Below are 20,451 nucleotides of genomic sequence, written 5' to 3'. Positions count from 1 at the left end.
TGGTGTCAAGTAGGTGTACAAAACAAAGAAGAATGCCAAGAAAGAAATTGAAAGATACAAGGCAAGGCTAGTTTCCAAAGGTTAGAGTCAAAAGGCTGGGATTGATTATAATGAGGTGTTTTCTCCGGTCGCTTGCCTAGAGACCTTAAGACTAATACTTTCTCTTGCAGCTCAACACAAGTGGAGAATTCATCAGATGGACGTGAAGTCTGCCTTCTTGAATGGAGTCCTTAAGGAAGAAGTGTACATTGAGAAACCATTGGGATATAAGGTGAAATAAGAAGAAGACAAAGTTCTCAAGCTAAAGAAGGCACTTTATGGACTAAAACAAGCATCGAGAGCATGGTACAATCACATTGACAAGTACATCCAAGAAAATAACTTCACAAAGTGCCCACACAAGCATGCCCTTTATGTCAAGATCGAAGATGGAGATATCTTGATCGTGTGCATATATATGGATGACTTGATCTTCATGGGAAGTAATCCAACTATGTTTGAAGAGTTAAAGAAAGTAATGATCAAGGAGTTTGAGATGACTGATATTGGACTAGTGTCATACTATCTTGGTATTGAGGCAAAGCAGAAGGAAGATGGAATCTTTATTTCACAACAAAACTACGCAAAGGAGATGCTCAAGAAATTCAAGATGGATAACTACAAGCCAATTGGAACACCAATGGAGTGCAAAATGAAGTTATCAAAGTTCGACGAAGCAGAAAAGGTGGATGCTACATATTTCAAGAGTTTGATGGGTAGTTTGCAATATTTGATGTGCACAAGACCAGGCATTCTATATGGTATTAGACTCATTAGTCGATACATGGAGACTCCAACCACTACTCATCTCAACGCCGCAAAATGAATTCTTCGCTATATTAAAGGAACAATCGACCTTGGCTTATGGTTCTCAACCGTTAATGACTATAAGCTTGTAGGTTAAGTGACAGTGATTGGACTGGAGATGAAGATGATCGGAAAAGTACTAGTGGATTTGTGTTTTTCATGGGGGAACACAACCTTCACTTGGATGTCAAAAAATTAGTCGATAGTCACTCTTTCAACTTGTGAGGCAGAATACATAGCAACTACTTCATACATTTGTCATGCAGTCTGGCTTAGGAATTTGTTAAAAAAGTTGGGCATGTCACAAGAATAGCCGACCAAGATCTTTGTTGATAGTAAGTCAGCCATTGTTCTTGCAAAGACTCCAGTGTTCCATGATCGAAGCAAACATATTGATACATGTTACCACTACATAAGGGAGTGCATAGCAAGAAAGGATGTACATGCAGAATATGTGAAGTCTCAAGACCAAGTAGCTGACATCTTCACCAAGCTGCTCGAGTAAGAAGACTTAATCAAGTTAAGAAGCTTACTTGGAATGGTAAATCAAGTTTAAGGGGGGGTGTTGAATAATATAAACTTGATTTATCCCATTAATCATGTGTTAGGTCCATTAAGTTTGTGCTACTACTCCAAAGAAAATTCTAGAGAAGTGTAGGAATAAGTAGAAGTAATATTTAATTGGAAGAAGTGTGTAGAACTCTCCCTTTTAGGCGTGGAATCTTTCTTGATGTATCTAGAACTCTCCCTTGAAGCCTATAAAAGGGGAAGAAGTTGTCATTTGTAAAGCATCTAACAAACCAAAAGAAGCCAAAACAAAAACATTTCTCAAGTAATAAAAATTAGTCTTCTTTCAAATATTCTCTCCTCCTCCATTTCTCTTAAATACTTCCTATAACCTTCTCATTTCCAACACTCATCTCTATTATCAAATAAGATGTTATAAATTGTGGTACACAATATAAATACAATTAGATGTAATATGTTGGGCTCGAGTACTATACCTAGCCCGAGCATGCCCCATAGCAATTCTGAATGATCATGTCACTGTTGGAAACTAGACTGATGTGTGATAGAGAAATTCAGAGCATATGGATGACAACCCATGTTGCCAATGATGATGGTAATAGTCTATGAAGTAAATTAGAAAAGCTTTTATCACTTCCAAATCTTCACAATGAACTCCAGGTTTAATGACTTTGAGGGAGTTCCTAGGCTGGAATTTCATGTCATTTTTTAGATCTTTCCCTCCCCAGCAAGTCCAGTTTTCGTTTGTAAGAATATTCAAAATGAAGTAAAAAAAATTTCTGAATCACTAGCAATAGCCAACAACATATTCAATAGTCACAACATGCTTTACATGAACCGAGTGGAAAATACCAAATTGAGGGATGATTGGTCTTGCCATCCCAACAGTTTGGAGATGATGATGACACATCTCTTTGGTGGACCCATAGAAGCGGTTTTTCAAAAAGCCATGTCATCCATCTAGACAAGCAATGTCCATGAAGGTACTCTGGTAAATCTACCTAGAAAAATCAGTGTAACAATAGTGTGAGTTTAATTCACCTTTATTAAGAGCTACAAATTTTCTACATATCCTTCTGCAAGAAGTCAATTCAAATAAAAAAGGTGAAATGATTCAAAAACTAGAACATTAAAAATAATACAAGGGACCACAAATTGGATGGAGAGGGGCATATTTATCCGCTCAAAATGATATTTGAGCACTAGTAATCAAAAGATAGATGAAAATCCTTAAATCAAACAATAACTATTTTACAAATAATAACCAAATTATCTATAGCAATTAAACAAATTAAATGCAAGGCTAATCAAATTTGAAAACCAAGGTAGTCAAAAGAGACAAAATTGATGTATATAAACTAGAAAGCATGGTTAAATAAGACAAGTGACATAAATATGGCACAACACAAACATAGGGATAAGGTAAATAATAAAAATCAAAGGATACATCATGTTTATAATACAATGTGTAAAATTAATATAAAAGACAAATCGTTAATCACAAGAGAGAATTGACACTTTAAAAATGAATGAGTCATGACTCATTATAGTCATTGTAAGATGCTACCATTTATCTAATTATTGGGATATTTCCATCTGTGTTGATGCAAAATTTTAAACAACAAAAGTGTTGAAGCAAAGCTTTCCAAGTTTATTTTGATGATGTCAAAGACTCAAGTCAAGAATCAAGAGTCAAACAAGTTTCAAGAATCAAAGAGTCGTTCAATCAAGAATCAAGATTCAAGTGAAGATTCAAGAGAACACTCAAGATATGCAAAAACTTGAAGAAAAGCATCAAGATAAGTATAAAAAGATTTTTTCAAAAGAAAAGATTGAACAACACAATTTGTCCAAAAGAATTTTTCAAAGAAAAATCTTTTACCAGAGTTTTTACTCTCTCGTAATCAATTACCAGAACGCAGTAATCGATTACCAGAAGCCCAAATAGTTTTATAACTGTTTTACAAAGTAATAATCGATTACCATGGGCATGTAATCGATTACCAATGTTTTTAAACGTTGGATTTCAAATTTTAAGAATCACAACTTGTGATAAAACATTTTCAAACTTGTGTAATCGATTACACAACATTTGTAATCGATTACCAGTGTTTCTAAACATTTTGATTTTTAAATTTAAACATGAAGAGTCACATTTGTTGATGTGTAATCGATTACACTATGATGGTAATCGATTACCAGTGACTGATTTTGAAAAATAAATTGTCAAAAGTCACAATTTTTAAAGTGACAAGTTTCTGAAGGTTTTTTTAAGAGTCACAACTTTTAAAGTGACTAGTTTTCAAAAGAGTCATAACTTTTAAAGTGACTAATTTTCAAGAAATTTCCAAGAGTCACTACTTTTAACTTGGTTTTTCAAGAGCCATCAAATGACTATAAATATGTGACCATGGTGCGAATTTTGAAAAACAGATTCCTTTCATCAAAAAGAGATATTTTCTGATTCACTTCTCATCATCTTTCTAAGAGTTTTTGTTCAATACTTTCTTTGTCAAGAAAAGTTCATTGGTCGAAAACTTGTGCTATTCTTTTGATTCATTCCTTCTTCCTCCTACCAAAAGAATTCAAAGAACTAACCGTTTGAGAATTCTTTTGATTCTTTCCTTCTCCCTCTTGCCAAAAGAATTCAAAGAACTAACCGTCTGAGAATTCTTTTGATTCCCCAAACAAAGAACTCAAAGAACTAACCGTCTGAGAATTCTTTGCCCAAACATTGAATTCAAAGAACTAACCGTCTGAGAATTCTGTGTAAGAAGCGGGTAGCTTCTTGGTTGTAATAGTGAACACAAGGGAGGGTACATCCTTTGTGGTTCGCTTCAAGTAGAGGGTACATCTACTTGGTTGTTCAAAGAGAACAAGGGAGAGTACATCCTTTGTGGCTCTTTGCTTGTAAAGGATTTTACAAGGTTATTGGAAATCTCAAGAACCATGGGTTGCTTGGGGACTACACGTAGACACAGGTTATGGCCGAACCAGTATAAATCTTGTGTTTGCTTTCTTCTTCCCTACACTCTTTACTTTTCTGCCATGCACTTTTTATTTCCGCTTTACTTTTGTCTAAGTTATTGTTTCTGTTCTTTACTTTCTCATAACCTAGTAGTAAAGCCTAATTGAATCTAGTAATATTAAGAAGGATAAATTTTAATTAGTCAAGACACATTAATAATTAATTTAACCCCCATTCTTAATTATTCTAAGGCCACTTGATCCAACAAGTGGTATCAGAGCATGTATCTTGAGAAAAGTTTCACAACTTCAAGATTCATGACCTCCTCAAATTCTCTGTTTCCCGAAGGAAACTCCATCCATAGGCCACCTATCTTTAATGGTGAGGGTTACCACTACTGGAAAACCCGAATGCAAATCTTTATTTAAGCCATAGACTACAACATTTGGGAATCCATAGAAATAGGACCTTATGTTCCCTCCATAATAGATGGAAGCACATCAGCAGGCACAACAATAGAAAAACCTAGAGATAAATCGTCTGAAGAAGATAGAAGAAGAGTTCAATATAATCTTAAAGCCAAAAACATTATTACTTTTGCCCTAGGAATAGATGAATATTTTAGAATCTCAAACTGCACAAGTGCTAAGGAGATGTGGGACACACTTCAACTCACACATGAAGGCATAACTGATGTTAAGAGATCTAGGATTAATACACTGACCCATGAATATGAACTCTTTAGGATGAACACAAATGAGAACATCCAAAGCATGTAGAAAAGATTCACACACATAGTTAATCACCTTGCCTCCTTAGGAAAAACCTTTCCTAATGAAGATTTAATTAATAAAGTTTTGAGATGCTTAAGTAGGGAATGGCAGCCCAAGGTAACTGCCATTTCTGAAAGTAAAGATCTTTATTCTATGTCTCTTGCCACACTTTTTGGCTAATTACAGGAACATGAGATGGAACTCCAACGGCTAAATCAAAATGAAGAAACCGACAAGAGGAAACGAAGCATAGCACTAAAAGCCTCCTCATCAATGCAAGAGTAAAATGAAGATGAAGAATCAGAAGATGAAGAAGACTTCTCACTCTTTGTGAAGAAGTTTCACAAATTTGTCAAGAATAGAAGAATCGAGAGGCGTCAAAATTTCAACCATGGAAAAAGATTCCAAGAAGGCTCTCCAACTCTTAAATGCTACAACTGCAACCAACTTGGTTACATCAAAGCAAATTGCCCCTCAAACGAGCAATGGCCTGAGAAGAGTGATAAGAAAAGCCATGAAGAAAGAAGGACCAAGAAGGCTTACATCGCTTGGGATGATAATGATTCATCAGAAGGATCTGAAAAGGAAGAAATCAATATTTTAACAAAAGATTATGAGAGTGAAGAGGACATCACTCAAAGGGATTAAAATCAAGATGGAAATTTGATTTCCATTTCATTCCAATGATGAAGATCAAACATTCCAATCACGAAAAAGGTATTATCTTATCCAATTACTCAATTAAGTGGTTTAGTTCATTAATTTTGAATTAAATTGTTAACATTATGACTAACATGTTTTTATTGGTTTGGGATTGCTTTTAAAATGATTAAAACTTTCCAAGTTTTAAATTACCTTTAACAAATTTGAATGTTTGATGATGTCTGTGTTCTATATCCTTCAATCCTTGTATAATTCTTGTTAGATATGTTTGAATTACTTGATTGATTGTTCAAAATATTTTTTTTATGCTTTTCAAAATTATTATGTTTTATTTTAAATAAAATTATTTTGATATGATAAAACCTTGTATGTTAACAAAAATTCATCTTGGTAAGTGTTGATAGTTAATTAGCACTTAGTCTTTGGAAATCTTTTACCAGAGTTTTTACTCTTTGATAATCGATTACCAGAAGGCCAAACAGTTTTATAACTGTTTTACAAAGTAGTAATCGATTACCATGGGCATGTAATCGATTACCAATGTTTTTAAACGTTGGATTTCAAATTTCAAGAGTCACAACTTGTGATAAAACATTTTCAAACTTATGTAATCGATTACACAACATTTGTAATCGATTATTAGTGTTTCTAAACATTTTGATTTTTAAATTTAAACATGAAGAGTCACATTTGTTGATGTGTAATCGATTACACTATGATGGTAATCGATTACACTATGATGGTAATCGATTACCAGTGACTGATTTTGAAAAATAAATTGCCAAAAGTCACAATTTTTAAAGTGACTTGTTTCTGAAGGTTTTTTTAAGAGTCACAACTTTTAAAGTGACTAGTTTTGAAGAAATTGCCAAGAGTCACAACTTTTAACTTGGTTTTTCAAGAGCCATCAAATGGCTATAAATATGTGAGCATGGCACGAATTTTGAAAAATAGATTCCTTTCATCAAAAAGATATTTTTTTTCTGATTCACTTCTCATCATCTTTCTAAGAGTTTTTGTTCAATACTTTCTTTGTCAAGAAAAGTTCATTGGTCAAAAACTTGTGTTATTCTTTTGATTCATTCCTTCTCCCTCCTGCCAAAAGAATTCAAAGAACTAACCGTCTGAGAATTCTTTTGATTATTTCCTTCTCCCTCTCGCCAAAAGAATTCAAAGAACTAACCGTCTGAGAATTTTATGTAAAAAGCGGGTAGCTTCTTGGTTGTAACAGTGAACACAAGGGAGGGTACATCCTTTGTGGTTCGTTTCAAGTAGAGGGTACATCTACTTTGTTGTTCAAAGAGAACAAGGGAGGGTACATCCTTTGTGGCTCTTTGCTTGTAAAGGATTTTACAAGGTTATTGGAAATCTCAAGAACCGTGGGTTGCTTGGGGACTGGACGTAGGCACGGGTTATGGCTGAACCAGTATAAATCTTGTGTTTAGTTTCTTCTTCCCTACACTCTTTACTTTTCCGTTGTGCACTTTTTATTTTTGCTTTACTTTTGTCTAAGGTATCATTTATGTTTTTTACTTTCTCATAACTTAGTAGTAAAACATAATTGAATTTAGTAATATTAAGAAGGATAAATTTTAATTAGTCAAGACACATTAATAATTAATTCAATCCCCCCCCCCCCCCCACTTAATTATTCCAAGGCCACTTGATCCAACAAAAAGTAAAAAAGAAAAACTATTAGTTACGGAAACCAATTTGATTATTCATAAATACAACTTCCTAAGACTCTGGGGTCTGGCATTCTTTTGACAGTCTCTAGTAAAGAAGCCATGACAGAAGTCCCAAATACTTTATCACTTATGTAGTTTTCATCTTATATTTGTTCTTGAAGATTGGTGTCTAGCTATTAGGATTGTTTGGGATTACAGACATCTTTGACACAATTTGATTGATTTTTTCTTGCGTCTCCCAAGCCTTTTCATCAAATAAAAGGTGAAGAAGCTGCTTCCGCTGAGCACGATAGCATTAAACAGCAATAACTGGTCAATAGATCCATAAGTGCCACGCTTAAAAGTACAATCACAAATCAAGAAAATAATGGGGCTTTGTAGTAACCACTGCCAGTGATTGTCCATGCTAGTGTGGAAGCAATGCCTTCCAAGGTTATTTTGATGATGCCAAAGAATCAAGAGTTAAGCAAATTCCAAAGATTCAAGAATCTAGTTTCAAGAATCAGGATTCAAGATTCAAGAATCAAGTTTCAAGAATCAAGATTCAAGAATAATCAAGATCAAGATTCAAGAATCAAGAGAAGACTCAATCAAGATAAGTACTAAAAAAGTTTTCCAAAACATTGAGTAGCACAAGAAGTTTTCACAAAATCATTACCAAAGAGTTTTACTCTCTCGTAATCGATTACCAGAAGGTAGTAATCGATTACTAGTGTTTTAAAACGTTAAGATTTCAAATTTCAAGAGTTACAACTTATGTTTAAACAGCTTTAAATCATTTTAAACTTGTGTAATCGATTACACAATACTTGTAATCGATTACTAGTGTTTCTAAACGTTTTAATTTTCAAATTTAAACATGAAGAGTCACATCTGTTGATGTGTAATCGATTACACCTTAATGGTAATCAATTACCAGTGATTGATTTCGAAAAATACATTTCCAAAAGTCACAATTCTTCAAGTGACTTGTTTTTGAAGATTTTTTCAAAAGTCACAACTTTTTTAAGTGACTAGTTTTAAAGAAATTGCCAAGAGTCACGAGTTTTGACTTGAGTCATCAAGAGATTATAAATATATGACCATGGCATGAGTTTCAATAATCATAATCATCCTTCAACATCTTTATAATCATCAATCATCTTTGAATCATCTATCTTTCAATCTTTTTTCAACATCATCTCTCAAATATCTTTCAATCAATCTTTTAATATCTTCTTTCATCTCTTTCAACACTTTCTACAAAAAAATTTGATTCATTTCTCTTCATCTTTCTAAAAAAAATTTATCAACACTTTCTCTTCCAAGAAAAGTTCTTTGTTCAAAAACTTGTGTTATTCATCTTTTTCATTCTCTTCTTCCTTTGCCAAAAGAACGAAGGACTAACTGCCTGAATTCTTTTGTGTCTCTCTTCTCCCTTACAAAAGATTCAAAGGACTAACCACCTAAGAATTCTTTTGATTCTTCCCTTCCCCTTAAGCAAAAGATTTCAAAGGACTAACCGCCTGAGATATCTTTTGTTTCCCCTTTACAAAGATTCAAAGGACTAATCGCCTGAGAATTCTTTGTCCCAACACATTGGAGGGTACATCCTTTGTGGTACAAGTAGAGGGTACATCTACCTGGGATTGTTATACTGAGAACAAGAGATGGTACATCTCTTGTGGATCAGTTCAAGTGGAGGGTACATCCACTTGGTTTTTCAAAGAGAAAAAGGGATGTGATGCAATCCAACCCCGCAAGGGCATTGGATAGAAGACTCCAAGTAGATTAGGCCAAAGATGCAAGAGAAGGCCCTAGCATTCTTATGAGCCTTAAGGTAGATTTTGGTCCCATGGGCTAAGTACGAGCCCACTTATCTTTGTACATATTAGAATAAGGTTTAATTAATTTTGGGTCTTGTATTTAGGGCTCCATAATGTAGGTAGGGTACCCTAGAAATATAGGGATTTTCAGCCCTTGTATTTTAGGGCACCTAGACTAGTTTTTGTATTAGGGGTAGTTTTGTGATTTCATATGCACTAAGTGAATATATGATGTGTGTGGTTGGAAATAAATTTAATTGAATTGGTAGAAGCCCAATCCAATTAAATTTTAGAGGGGGAGGTGAGCATTTGCTTACTACACCCCATTGTCACATCATATAGTCACACTTTGTGCATGTCCTTCATGCTTTACATGCCTTATGACACCTAAGCACACTTAGTGGAGAATCTTGGAATTGATCTTGGATTAGTGGGCTGAACCATAACTAAAATTCACTAATCATAATTAGTGAAATTTTGGCTCCACAAATTCAATTTCAAATTCAAGTAAAATTTGAATTGAAATTCAAATTTCCCTCCAATTTTGTGTGTCACTTAGGCTATAAATAGAGGTCATGTGTGTGCATTTTTTGGGAACTTTGATCATTTGAATATTAAACTTCAGATTTCAAAGCTCATTTAGAGCACAAAATTTCGTGTTCTTCTCTTCCTCTCCCTTCATTCATCTCCTTCTTCCTCCAAGCTCTTATCCATGGCCTCCTATGGTGGTGAGCTTCTTCTAAACTCAACTTCTCCTTGAAGTGGCATCACCTCTCTCTCTTCCTTTCTTCATTCCGCTGCCATTCATCTTCCAAGAAGCAAAGGAATCCATTGATGAAGAAGATCCTAGGCCTACAAGCTCCAATGGAGCTTACATCAGGAGGGTATATCCCTTGTGGATCTTTGGCTTGTAAAGGTTTTTACAAGGTTGAAAGAAATCTTAAGAACCGCAGGTTGCTTGGGGACTGGATGTAGGCACGGTTTGTGGCCGAACCAGTATAAATCTTGTGTTTGTCTTCTTCTTCCCTACACTCTTTAATTTCCACTGTGTACTTTTAATTATCGCTTTTACTTTTGGTTAAGTTTCTATTTCTGTTATTTACTTTCTTAACTTAGTAGTAAAAGCCTAATTGAATCTAGTAACATTAAGAAGGATAGATTTTTAATTTGTCGAGATACGTTCATAATTAATTCAACCCCCCCTTCTTAATTATTCCGAGGCCACTTGATCCAACAGCTAGTGCCTTGAAACCTTTCCCCTGCTCTAGTCCACCACCAGAGGAAGAGCAAGAAAACCAATGCACTACACACTTAGGATTACCTGAATCCCACACACAAGTTAAACAATCAAACCCATAAAACAAGTTCAACCCAAATGGATAGTTGTTCCACACAATTGTTTTGTAATCATCACAAATTCACATATCGTAGTAAGTAAAGTCCAATTTAATGAAAATCACAGCACCCAACACATATAAATAAAGTTCAACAATCACCACAAGGTGAAGTCAACAAATATTACACCATTTGAAACAAAGAGCAACAATATATCACTATAAACAACCTACAATGCATACATGAACAAACAAGAGAGTGGAATAAAGGAGTAACACCCAATTTTCACCCCATAGATGCATTTTTCATCAATATTGTAGATTTAATGCTTCAAATATCTGACAATTCAATCTCTCTATCCACTTCACAAATGCATTATTTTAATGATACTATAATATCTCTATCCAACAATTCAGATATCATAAAATGTGATGATTATTGAAAGAAAGTGAGGACCTGATGTGCCTCTGTCTGATGAGAACTCTGGCATGGTGGATGGACTCTAGTGGCGATGAGGGGTCTAATGGTCCAAACAACACGCAGTTTAAGGCTGCCATTGGTGTATAAGGAGTTAGGAATGCTTTTGTTGTCATTGATTGTGTTGCAATTGGTGGTGGTGTAGTCAGCTAGGTCTTTGGGGTGGAAAACAAAGGAAGCGTTGATGATGACGCAATTGTCTAGGGTTGATCCAAAATCTATGTGCCATTTGAGGAGCACGCCGTCTTTAGTGTCGGCAGTGAGGGAGGAGGTGGAGGAATGGGATGTGGCAGTGGTTGCGGCGGAGGAGGAATGGGGCATTTAGGGTCGAGGAACTAGCCAAGGGGCCTTTGGCTTCTCCCTCGAAGACACGATATTGTGGAGCATTAGCCTCTTGTAGTTTAGGGTTCCAAACCTGCGCTTTATCTCTTCCAGTTCTCTCCCTTGCATTTTTTTGGCAGGGACAAAGAAAACGAAAAACATTAGAATGACAACATCAACTTTTATTAAAATTGATGTTAACTAATAAACCACAACATCGGTTTTTCGTAAAACTGATGTTAAGGGATAAAACACAACATCGATTTTATAAAAACCGATCTTCACTTTCCACTATCAACATCGATTTTTTAAAAACTGATGTTAACAATGACATTTAATTTACAAAAATGTCACTGCGTATTTTGTAAAATTAGTTTTCATCAAAATCGATGTTAATTGCACGATATTGAATCATTTTTTTTTTTTGTAGTAGTGTAATAAGGATAATTACTTGAACTATCACAAGAAGGTTATTGATCTTGTGAAAATTGGAGGGCTGATCAGCTACGATAGCACCCTATGGAATGGATTTGTGGTAGCCTTACCTGATGCGCATATGAAGGATTACATCAAGCATTATCGTGGTCATGTGATTGAGTTCAACAAGCATCTTGCTCAAGATTTTGGGATTGAGATTTGCTAGCTCTCTGTGGATGATGAGATTACCTCGTGTAGTCGAATTATCTAATCTCTCCTTCCCCATCACATTTATATGTTTCAAGAATTTAGGATTTATATAATATTCTTAGCAAAATTATGCCTGTGTTCTACGAATAAATTAAAAAATTCTCTACTTTGGAAGTTTTATTATTGAGGGTAAAGCCTGATGTAGCAATTGTAGGGATAAATGTGTATGATTAGGATCCAATTCATGATGTTATCAATTTTAACAAAGAATTATTCTTTATTTTATTATCATATTTATTGTTTTACTAAATTGTAAATTTGACAAGTCCTTGATTAAAATGAAACTTGTTATCATGATAGAGATTATGATAATGAGAAATAATTTTTTTTTCTAATTTTAATCTAAATTATTCTTGATCATAAGATTATTGTGAACAAGATATCAATAATTCAGATAAAGCAATATATATATGATAGTCTTTATTAGATAAAAATTAATATGTCTCATTTATTAAATTACATGTATAGATGATGTACATGTGGATGTCATCATTGAATTGACTCAATTGAAATTTTCTAATAGTTAATATTATTTTGATATGTCAATAAGAAATTCTCAAAAAGAAATTTAATAGTTTCCTTTGGCAGGAGAATATCATAGTAATTAACAATTTATTTATTATATTTAATTTTGAACACGTAATGCCTTAAGACATTAGTTGAACAAATATTGAATATGATTAAATATTAGTATAATTAATGATTAGTCAAGAAGGAATTCATCAACACTTAATAATGAGTTTGAGTTCTATGATATAATTAAGACCTTAGTCAAGACAATTGAATGAAAGAAGAAAATAGTTTTTAAAGTCATTCATTGATTAAATATAATGTGTTAATTTATTAGAGTTTGACAGTAATACTATATTCTAGAGTTAATCTTGAACCATAAATGATGAAAGAAAATATTACATTATTCTTTTATTGGATCTTAAAGGTAAAAAATATTATTTCATACTAGTTAGACGTTAATGAGTGTTGTTAGATACCTACCTTGATTATTTATGATTAGTTTACGACCGATTTAGTATTGAACCTACGTGATAACGCACAAATGAGTGATCCGATCTTTGCATAAGAAAATATTTTATTTGATAATTAAATTAGAGGATTTGTTTAGTCAAATAAATATTTTATTGGAATATTATTATATTTTTTACTAGCAAAAAAAATTAAATAATATAAATATAAATAAGCAAAGTAATTTACATGTGGTGGAAACGTGATTACCTCAAGTTGGACCTAATCATTTCTTTTTTAACACCCTAAAAGATAATTGATGACAACAGAAACAAGATAAATATATTATTTTCAAATATGTTTGAAAATAAGATAAAGTGAAAGTAGAATGAAATAAGTAAAGATATGATCATATAAAGATATGATCAAAATCAATTTCCTAAAAGATGACTCAATGATTCTTATTTGATGAAACATTAACGTCATTCTTAAATGACGACTTTCATCTATTATATTATTTTATTTTTCGTTGTTTAATTTTTTAAAGGATTAATAGGCTGAGATTAGTTTTGATGTGATTACCTGTTCACACAATTGAAAAAATTTTTTGACGCTTCAAGATTAGCATCTGAATACACAATTCTAAATTTCAATATTATTATTGTTGTAGTATATTTTTAATACAAAATAAAAAAAATTATTCCACTGTGCCTGTTGTGAACACCACTTTTTCTATCAATAAGTTACACCTTGTTGATTGATTAGTCATGGATTTGAATTGGGAAAAGACCTTATGAAAATTGGACATTTTTGCATAGATGTAAATTATATATTGGCCTTTTTAGAAATAGAAATACATTTTGCATAAATTTGAAATCCATTAGCATAAGATTATTTCAGATTTCGTTTTTTTTCTCTAAACTTACAATAACGATGAAAATGTGTAATTTAGATATTTAGAACAAACATTTTTTTATGCATATGCAAGGGTAAGATAGTGTATATAACCTCCTCAGTAGCTTTGCATATCAAGGAACCTTCCAATACTGGGTACCGTTAGGTTTTTCTTTTTCTTTTTTTAAGTTCTACCGTTCTAAAAAAAAAAGGTTCTACTATTAAATGCAATGCATACCTAGCGCAAGTTCCAATGTTTGACTAAACTGTTCGTGTTCCATATCTATTATAGACATAATAATTTGGCAAAATATCCATAACAACTTGGGTTGTTTCAACACCAATACACAAGTGAAGACCGGGTAGTGGGAAGGAAAGACAGGAAATATGAATAGTTGGGATACAATTATAAATACAAACCTTAACAAGGATCAAGAGCTTTTAGCCATTCTATCCTAATTCTGTTGTTGCCAAAACCTGAAATTTGAAAACAGAAAACGTTATAAATATTTGCGAAGGCAAGAATCACGTCACATTTATTTGCAAATGTACAACTATATGGCATCACGAAGATAACACAAAGTTAGATAAATAATCAATTATCAAAAGTTCAAGCAATGTCATCTGCGTTAATTCTAACAATCTCAGAAACATAAAAAGCATTTGAAGAAAAACGATTGATCAAAGCAATGCAATCACAAAAGAATAAATAAATAAAAATTACAACAGCAATAAATTATTTAATGTGTATAAGAAATACACAAATTAACTAACAATTTAGTATATGTTTGGAAATCAGGTGAAAAAGTACTTTTGAGATACAAGTATTTTTGCCAAAGCATCAAAATCTTTGTTTTTGCTTTCATTTTACTTTTATTCGTTAGATCTATTGAAACACGCACACAGCAATTTCACCGACAATCCAAACACGCAATTACATAGTGAAGCCATATCGACATCATAATCACCATCCATTGCAAAAGTGGGATTTTCCACATATAGTAAAAAGCATAACTGAAAATCATATTTAATCTTCAACGATCTTTCAAAGGACTTTTCAGCAAAATAGTTCACAAATGTTTAATCGTGAAAAGATCTTCAATTTCTATTCTTTCAACATTTAAAAGAAGGATTTAGTTTAAATTATATTTTCTACAATACAAGAAATGTTCAATTTGCTAGAATACAAGTGTGAAGTGAAGTCTCACGTAAAGTAGTGAAAAAGTTGAATACCATATAAGTGAAAAATGAATAACATTAAAGTTTTGGGTTAAAGTGTGGTGTCAAATTCTCTATCTGACATCAGAGCCATGAAAGTCATCTTGTGGATACTGAGAAATTAATCAAATTAATGAGCGTGGCAAGTGACAACATGTTGCTAGAGAAAATTTTCATACTCCCTTCACAGTTTTTTTGGTGAGATCTCCCTCGACAGTTAATTCCCTTAAAGTTAAATAAGGAAAAATAACCATACATGTCAGGTTTATAATTTTAATGGAAGATTAGGAGGACTGAACTTTTACAATGTTGCCAAGTGACCATCTAAGACGAATGAAAAACTCGTTTCAGAGTCATCATTTCCATGGAGCAACAAACAATAACGCAAAAGATTTTATTCAAAAAATAAAGAGACTTTCGGCATCACTAGGACAAATATTGAACAATTGGAGGATCTGAGGATAATATTTGGAGCACAAAAAGGAGAAGGAAATATTGCATTAACATGAACAATCTGGGGAAATATTTTTTCTATAACATAGAAACATTTTCCATCTGGACGAAATGTATTTGCTATACTTCCTCACTCACCCAATATAGGCAATAAATAAAGCATTTACACAAACAGGTAAAAAGAAGGAAAAAAAGGTGTAATTTGACAATTTGATGCATAACAAGGTCATGTCACCTCTCATGTGCACAATCATGAAAACATACAATCAATCCCTTCCATGATACATAAAAAAATTAGCAGTCTATGAGGTTTAATTTAAATTCCGTAAGCCACAATGACAATCATTGTCATGGATTAACACATACTTTCATTTATGCAGCATCATAAGCAACTCTTTCACTAACCTTAAAAATCAGTAAGATAAAAAATTTTGAACCCTTTGGAAACATAAACTAGTGACCCTCAAATTTCTAGCTTATGAAGCAGACAACTGAAATAAATCAGAGCAAAAGCTACAAACTATATAGCAGGTAGAATCACAAACTGTAGAGAAGAATTGTCCAATCCGACTTGACTGTGAAGATTGGTAGCAGAGTGTAGGTTAGATGTTCTTTAACTTGTCTAATTTGTAGCCTCTTTAACATAAATGAATTAAATTTCATAAAACTGAGCATCTAATCAGGGAACAGTCAGTTGATTCACACCAACACCTTACGAACATCGGTATCTGTAAAGTAATTTTGCCAACCACAATTATTGCAAATTGGAAAACAGAAATAACACACCTTTGTGCAATGAGAAAAGAAAAAATGTGACGCATCCAGAGTTGCAATATCTAGAATTTGATTTGTACATCCAAGAATATAAGTATAACTTACCTGAACTACTTATAGCTCCAGATAAATTCTTGGTCTCTCATGACTACCAACTCAAATGACTTCACAGATCCTTGAACATAGTCTCAGCAAGAAACAAGAATTTCTCTATATCTAATTTTTTTAACCTAGCAACAGTTCCATGATAATTCACAGCTTGAGACAATACTGCAGTGTACATGCCAAGATACAAGTTATAAAACAGTGCTAATAGTCATCACCGCTGCAGCAAGACTTTGCAGGAAGTAAAAGACGACAAGAAGCAAAAAGTTTGGAAGATGGACAGATGAAGCTGATTTAGAGAACTGAACAGATCCAGTAAAGCTTCCAGCAGTATTAGTCACTGGACTTGTACTAGGTACAGAAATATTCTTGCAAGACCCAAAGGGTGCACCCGCCTGCCAAAGTGCAGTAATAATGTCATCGTCATTACTAGAATTTTCTTTCATCAAACTGTGCATGTAGAGGCCATTCCAAAATAGAAATTCATCCACTCCAAGTATTCATCCATTTCATATAAATATAACACAAGTACACAACTAAACAACCAAAAGATGAATATGCAAGATGACTATATGGATCTTAATCAACTTTGGCCTAAATATTGTGCTACATGATTTCATATAAATTGCCATTCAGTGGAAACATGCAGTTAACAACAAATGGTTGAGAAAAATTAGTCAAGAGAAAGGACATGGGGATGCTACATCTAGTGTAAATCAATTTGTTTTAATCTCATGTTGACTTTTATAAACCCATAATTAGTTTGTTTAACACAGATTTGAGTTACGTATGGTTAGAATTTATGGGACAGAGTGAACATGGAAAACTACCTCACTTTTCTCTATATGAAATACTCCACATAGATAAGAAGAAATTTTGAGATTCAATAAAATTCAACCATATTTTCTTTTACTACTTTAAAACCTTAAACCCAAGTGAATAAACTGTTATTTCCATCATCCAAGTCAAGATCAATTTATCTCTTGAATTATTGTCGATTTCAAGATATTTTAAATAAAATGTAGAGAAATTTTAAATATGGTCACTAATTGACCATTAGTCTGATTCTATATTTGGAAGGAAAATCTAAATCAACCAGATGTGCATCAGATACATATTCAGGCTTCTAAGAGTATCATCTGAAGGTCTCATATTCTGTTCATGTGCACAACCTTTTCGAATAAATGAATTGAAATTTGTAAATTAGATGAAATTCCATAGACTTTGTACAGGGTGTAAAATTATACTCAATTAGGTTTCCAGCATTAGTGTGGGAATGGTCACTGTTACAATATATGAAAAGATTTTATCTTATCTTAGATTGTCCTCTAGGATTAGTTTCCCAGTTTCCACATTATCTCTTAGGATTGGTTACCATATTTCCTTATCATTATTTGTTTCCCTAATTAATTAGGATTATGATTAGTATAAATAAGGGTTAGCACTTTATGTTTTTATGAACATACCAAACACATCCATACAATGTAATACATCTTAGTTAATACTGCCCAAAATTGCAGTTTGAATTAGTGTTTCATTCTCTTTTATCTCTCTTCATCACTCTGTACCCAAAATTGCATCATTACAATAGATAGACAGAAATATGGAATATCAGAATATAGAAGCTTCATGAACAAATGACATAAAATACATATCTAGACAAGAAATGCAGACAAACCTGGCAGGCTGTGACAGTACTACACCCACACAATGTATGGCCATTCATTTTATCCACAATATCAAAAACACCACCTCCATCACTCCTCTGCATGAAATTTCAGTCAGAATGCTAAAGTGAAAATGCAGGGTATATGCTGTATACATCTATACATGTGATAATTAAGTTCCAATTAACAGCCTAGATCAGAACAAGGAATACCATGTAAAAATTAACAGCTATAAAGTTGGGTAGCAAATTCCCTGCTGCTTTGTAACAGGTATTGACCATCTCAGCAAGTGGAGCTGAATGCTCTTTGCAAGAGTCAACTTCAACTGGATATGTTGGAAAGTAATTCATCAGAAAAAGTGAATGCCTTTTAGAATTTAATGCCTTTGATTCTTTTCTGTGTGGACAAGAACCCTGTTGCACTCCAGGATCTCCAGCTGATAGCAAGTGAATTACGAGTTAGTCACTGCAAATCATGTACAAAGGAGATACACATGTTTAAATGATATATAATGCTTACACTCATTTTCAACCATGTGCTTCCACTGATAAGCTATTCCTTCCCCTGCTTCCTTTGAGGCATCGGAAGTAAAAACAACAAGTCGGTGATTTGCTTGAACCATCTCCGTCACAGTGGGCCAATCCTCACCCTTTTTTGGCATCTTGGACACAGGAAACCAATACTTATCCAGTCCAGCACTTGTGAACACATTTGTCAACCCCTTTGGAGTGTGCACGTAGTCTTCAATTACAATGGTGACAATCTCAGTTGGATTTTCCGTCAAGAATGCCTCCACTTCTTTCAAAGTATTAACCGCTGGTTGCTGAGAACATTTCAACAGACATATTAGACCACATCCCATTGAAATGCAACCACAAAAACCACACTTTAGATTTTAAAAAACAGTTCACAACCGCGATTTTGGCCGCAACATCAAGGCTTTTGGGTATCTGCGACCCCATTGTGACCACAATTATACCCGCATGGGTCGCATTTGTTAGCAATTTCCCACAATATCAAGAAACATGAGGAAACCGCGATTGTTATTGCAATTTAAAACCTTAAAGTAAAATCCATAAATATAACAAACAGGGTCAAATTACAAATGCAGTGAAGTTGTAGCATTGCCCGCGAAATGAATGACAGAGCCAGATATCATTCTGGAAGTCGTACATATCCAACATGAGTCCCCTCACTCCATTCTAAATTATCAACAAAACAAAACATCACAAAAAACAATTAAGCTACCAAAACATAAAAGAAACAAAATTTAAGAAGAAAAGCAAGCAATGGCAACAACACTACACATACCCTCAACTGGTTAGTGACGGTGTCTTCTTGATTGTAAAAGGTCATTCTCTGAACACCGGGCAAAGGCGGTGCATCCACGATGCTGAAGGAATTGTGGGTCACTATCCACGTGTACTTGTTGAAGGGCAACCCATTAACCTGCAGCATGCCCCAAAAGGGAATGTCACAATATTGGGTATTGAAGAAGCTCAAAGGACCAAGGGCACGTCTAGCTCAGTTAGTTAAACAGGCGTGAGTGATTGTAAACCTCCTAATACTTATCTTCGATCGCGGGGTTTAAAAAAAAAAAAAACTCAAAGGAAGAAGGAAGAAGCTTACAATGGAAGTGGGAAGTGTGGCTTGGCCTCTGGTGCAGATGGGTTGCTTCAAGCCCAAAGCAGGGCAATTGCCACAGAACAGACCTGGCCCACAATCCGTAGCGGCTGAACATGCTTCTAGAATCTGCCAATTCAGTTCAATTCGAAGTGAATTTGCACGGATCTCGTGACTCGAAAGGAAAATGAGAGACAGAGAGAGAGAGAACCTGGGAATTGACGTTGGTGAAGGAGACGGAACAGAGGAGTGGGACAAAGAGGAAGATGATGGTGGCGGGTGCAGGAGCACTGCATTTCGAACGGTGGTTTGGGGAATGCGAGCACATGGCAGGTTCCTTTGCGGGGCGCGGAACCTAATAGAAGGGTACAACAAAGTTCGAACTTCAAAGCGAAAACAGAATTCGACTGTACAATGATCCAAGTTGAGTTGTGTACAAAAAAGCTGTTACTACTGCTTTCCGAGTACTCAAGTCAAAAGCTTATTTACTGCTTTCGAGTACTCAAGTCAAAAGCTTATTTACTGCTTTCCGACTATACTTGTTGTCTTTATTAATAAAATATCCATTAATAAGACAAGCTTTGTTATGTCAAATTTTGGTTCATTACTTTTACTTTCTTGTCTTTTTATACTTCTCATTATAACCATTGATTACTTTTCCTTAAA

At 33.9% G+C, this 20,451-nt stretch overlaps 2 protein-coding genes across 4 annotated transcripts; one reads left to right on the top strand and one right to left on the bottom strand.

The window, feature by feature from the left end:
• Nucleotides 1-475: 475 nt before the first annotated feature.
• Nucleotides 476-865, top strand: LOC114411216 (uncharacterized mitochondrial protein AtMg00810-like). The gene has a single exon (XM_028374967.1). It carries the CDS (start codon nt 476-478, stop codon nt 863-865), a length of 390 nt encoding a protein of 129 aa, XP_028230768.1.
• Nucleotides 866-14,201: 13,336 nt separating this feature from the next.
• On the bottom strand, nt 14,202-20,250 carry LOC114412407 (PI-PLC X domain-containing protein At5g67130-like). 3 transcript variants are annotated; one of them, XR_003666718.1, is made up of 9 exons: nt 19,997-20,248; nt 19,792-19,914; nt 19,474-19,611; nt 19,266-19,364; nt 18,682-18,985; nt 18,375-18,598; nt 18,174-18,260; nt 16,496-16,890; nt 14,202-14,422 (listed from the first exon to the last, which is right to left on the bottom strand). XR_003666718.1 is itself a non-coding variant. In XM_028376299.1 (8 exons), exons 1-8 carry the CDS (start codon nt 20,111-20,113, stop codon nt 16,687-16,689), a joined length of 1,296 nt encoding a protein of 431 aa, XP_028232100.1. In that variant the 5' UTR covers nt 20,114-20,248; the 3' UTR covers nt 16,408-16,686. The 3 variants fall into 3 exon arrangements, 2 of the variants coding, with proteins under 2 accessions (XP_028232100.1, XP_028232101.1); XM_028376299.1 differs by lacking the exon at nt 14,202-14,422 and having other exon boundaries at nt 16,408-16,890; XM_028376300.1 differs by lacking the exons at nt 14,202-14,422; nt 19,266-19,364 and having other exon boundaries at nt 16,408-16,890; nt 19,997-20,250.
• Between the last annotated feature and the right edge of the window lie 201 nt (nt 20,251-20,451).

The sequence above is a fragment of the Glycine soja genome, chromosome 5 (genome assembly GCF_004193775.1).
Source record: "Glycine soja cultivar W05 chromosome 5, ASM419377v2, whole genome shotgun sequence".
In the NCBI taxonomy this organism is placed as follows: domain Eukaryota; kingdom Viridiplantae; phylum Streptophyta; class Magnoliopsida; order Fabales; family Fabaceae; genus Glycine; species Glycine soja.
The sequence above is the reverse complement of the archived record's forward strand: the minus strand, read 5'-3'. Positions and strand labels throughout refer to the sequence as shown.

Excerpts from the sequence above, each read along its gene's own strand:
- LOC114412407 (XM_028376299.1), bottom strand. The coding sequence starts at position 20,113 with ATGTGCTCGCATTCCCCAAACCACCGTTCGAAATGCAGTGCTCCTGCA. Across the intron at positions 18,261-18,374 it reads TAGCTGTTAATTTTTACATG|AGGAGTGATGGAGGTGGTGT; the intron begins GTATTCCTTGTT and ends AATTTCATGCAG. Across the intron at positions 16,891-18,173 it reads GTACTGTCACAGCCTGCCAG|GCGGGTGCACCCTTTGGGTC; the intron begins GTTTGTCTGCAT and ends GCACTTTGGCAG.
- LOC114411216 (XM_028374967.1), top strand. The coding sequence starts at position 476 with ATGGGAAGTAATCCAACTATGTTTGAAGAGTTAAAGAAAGTAATGATC.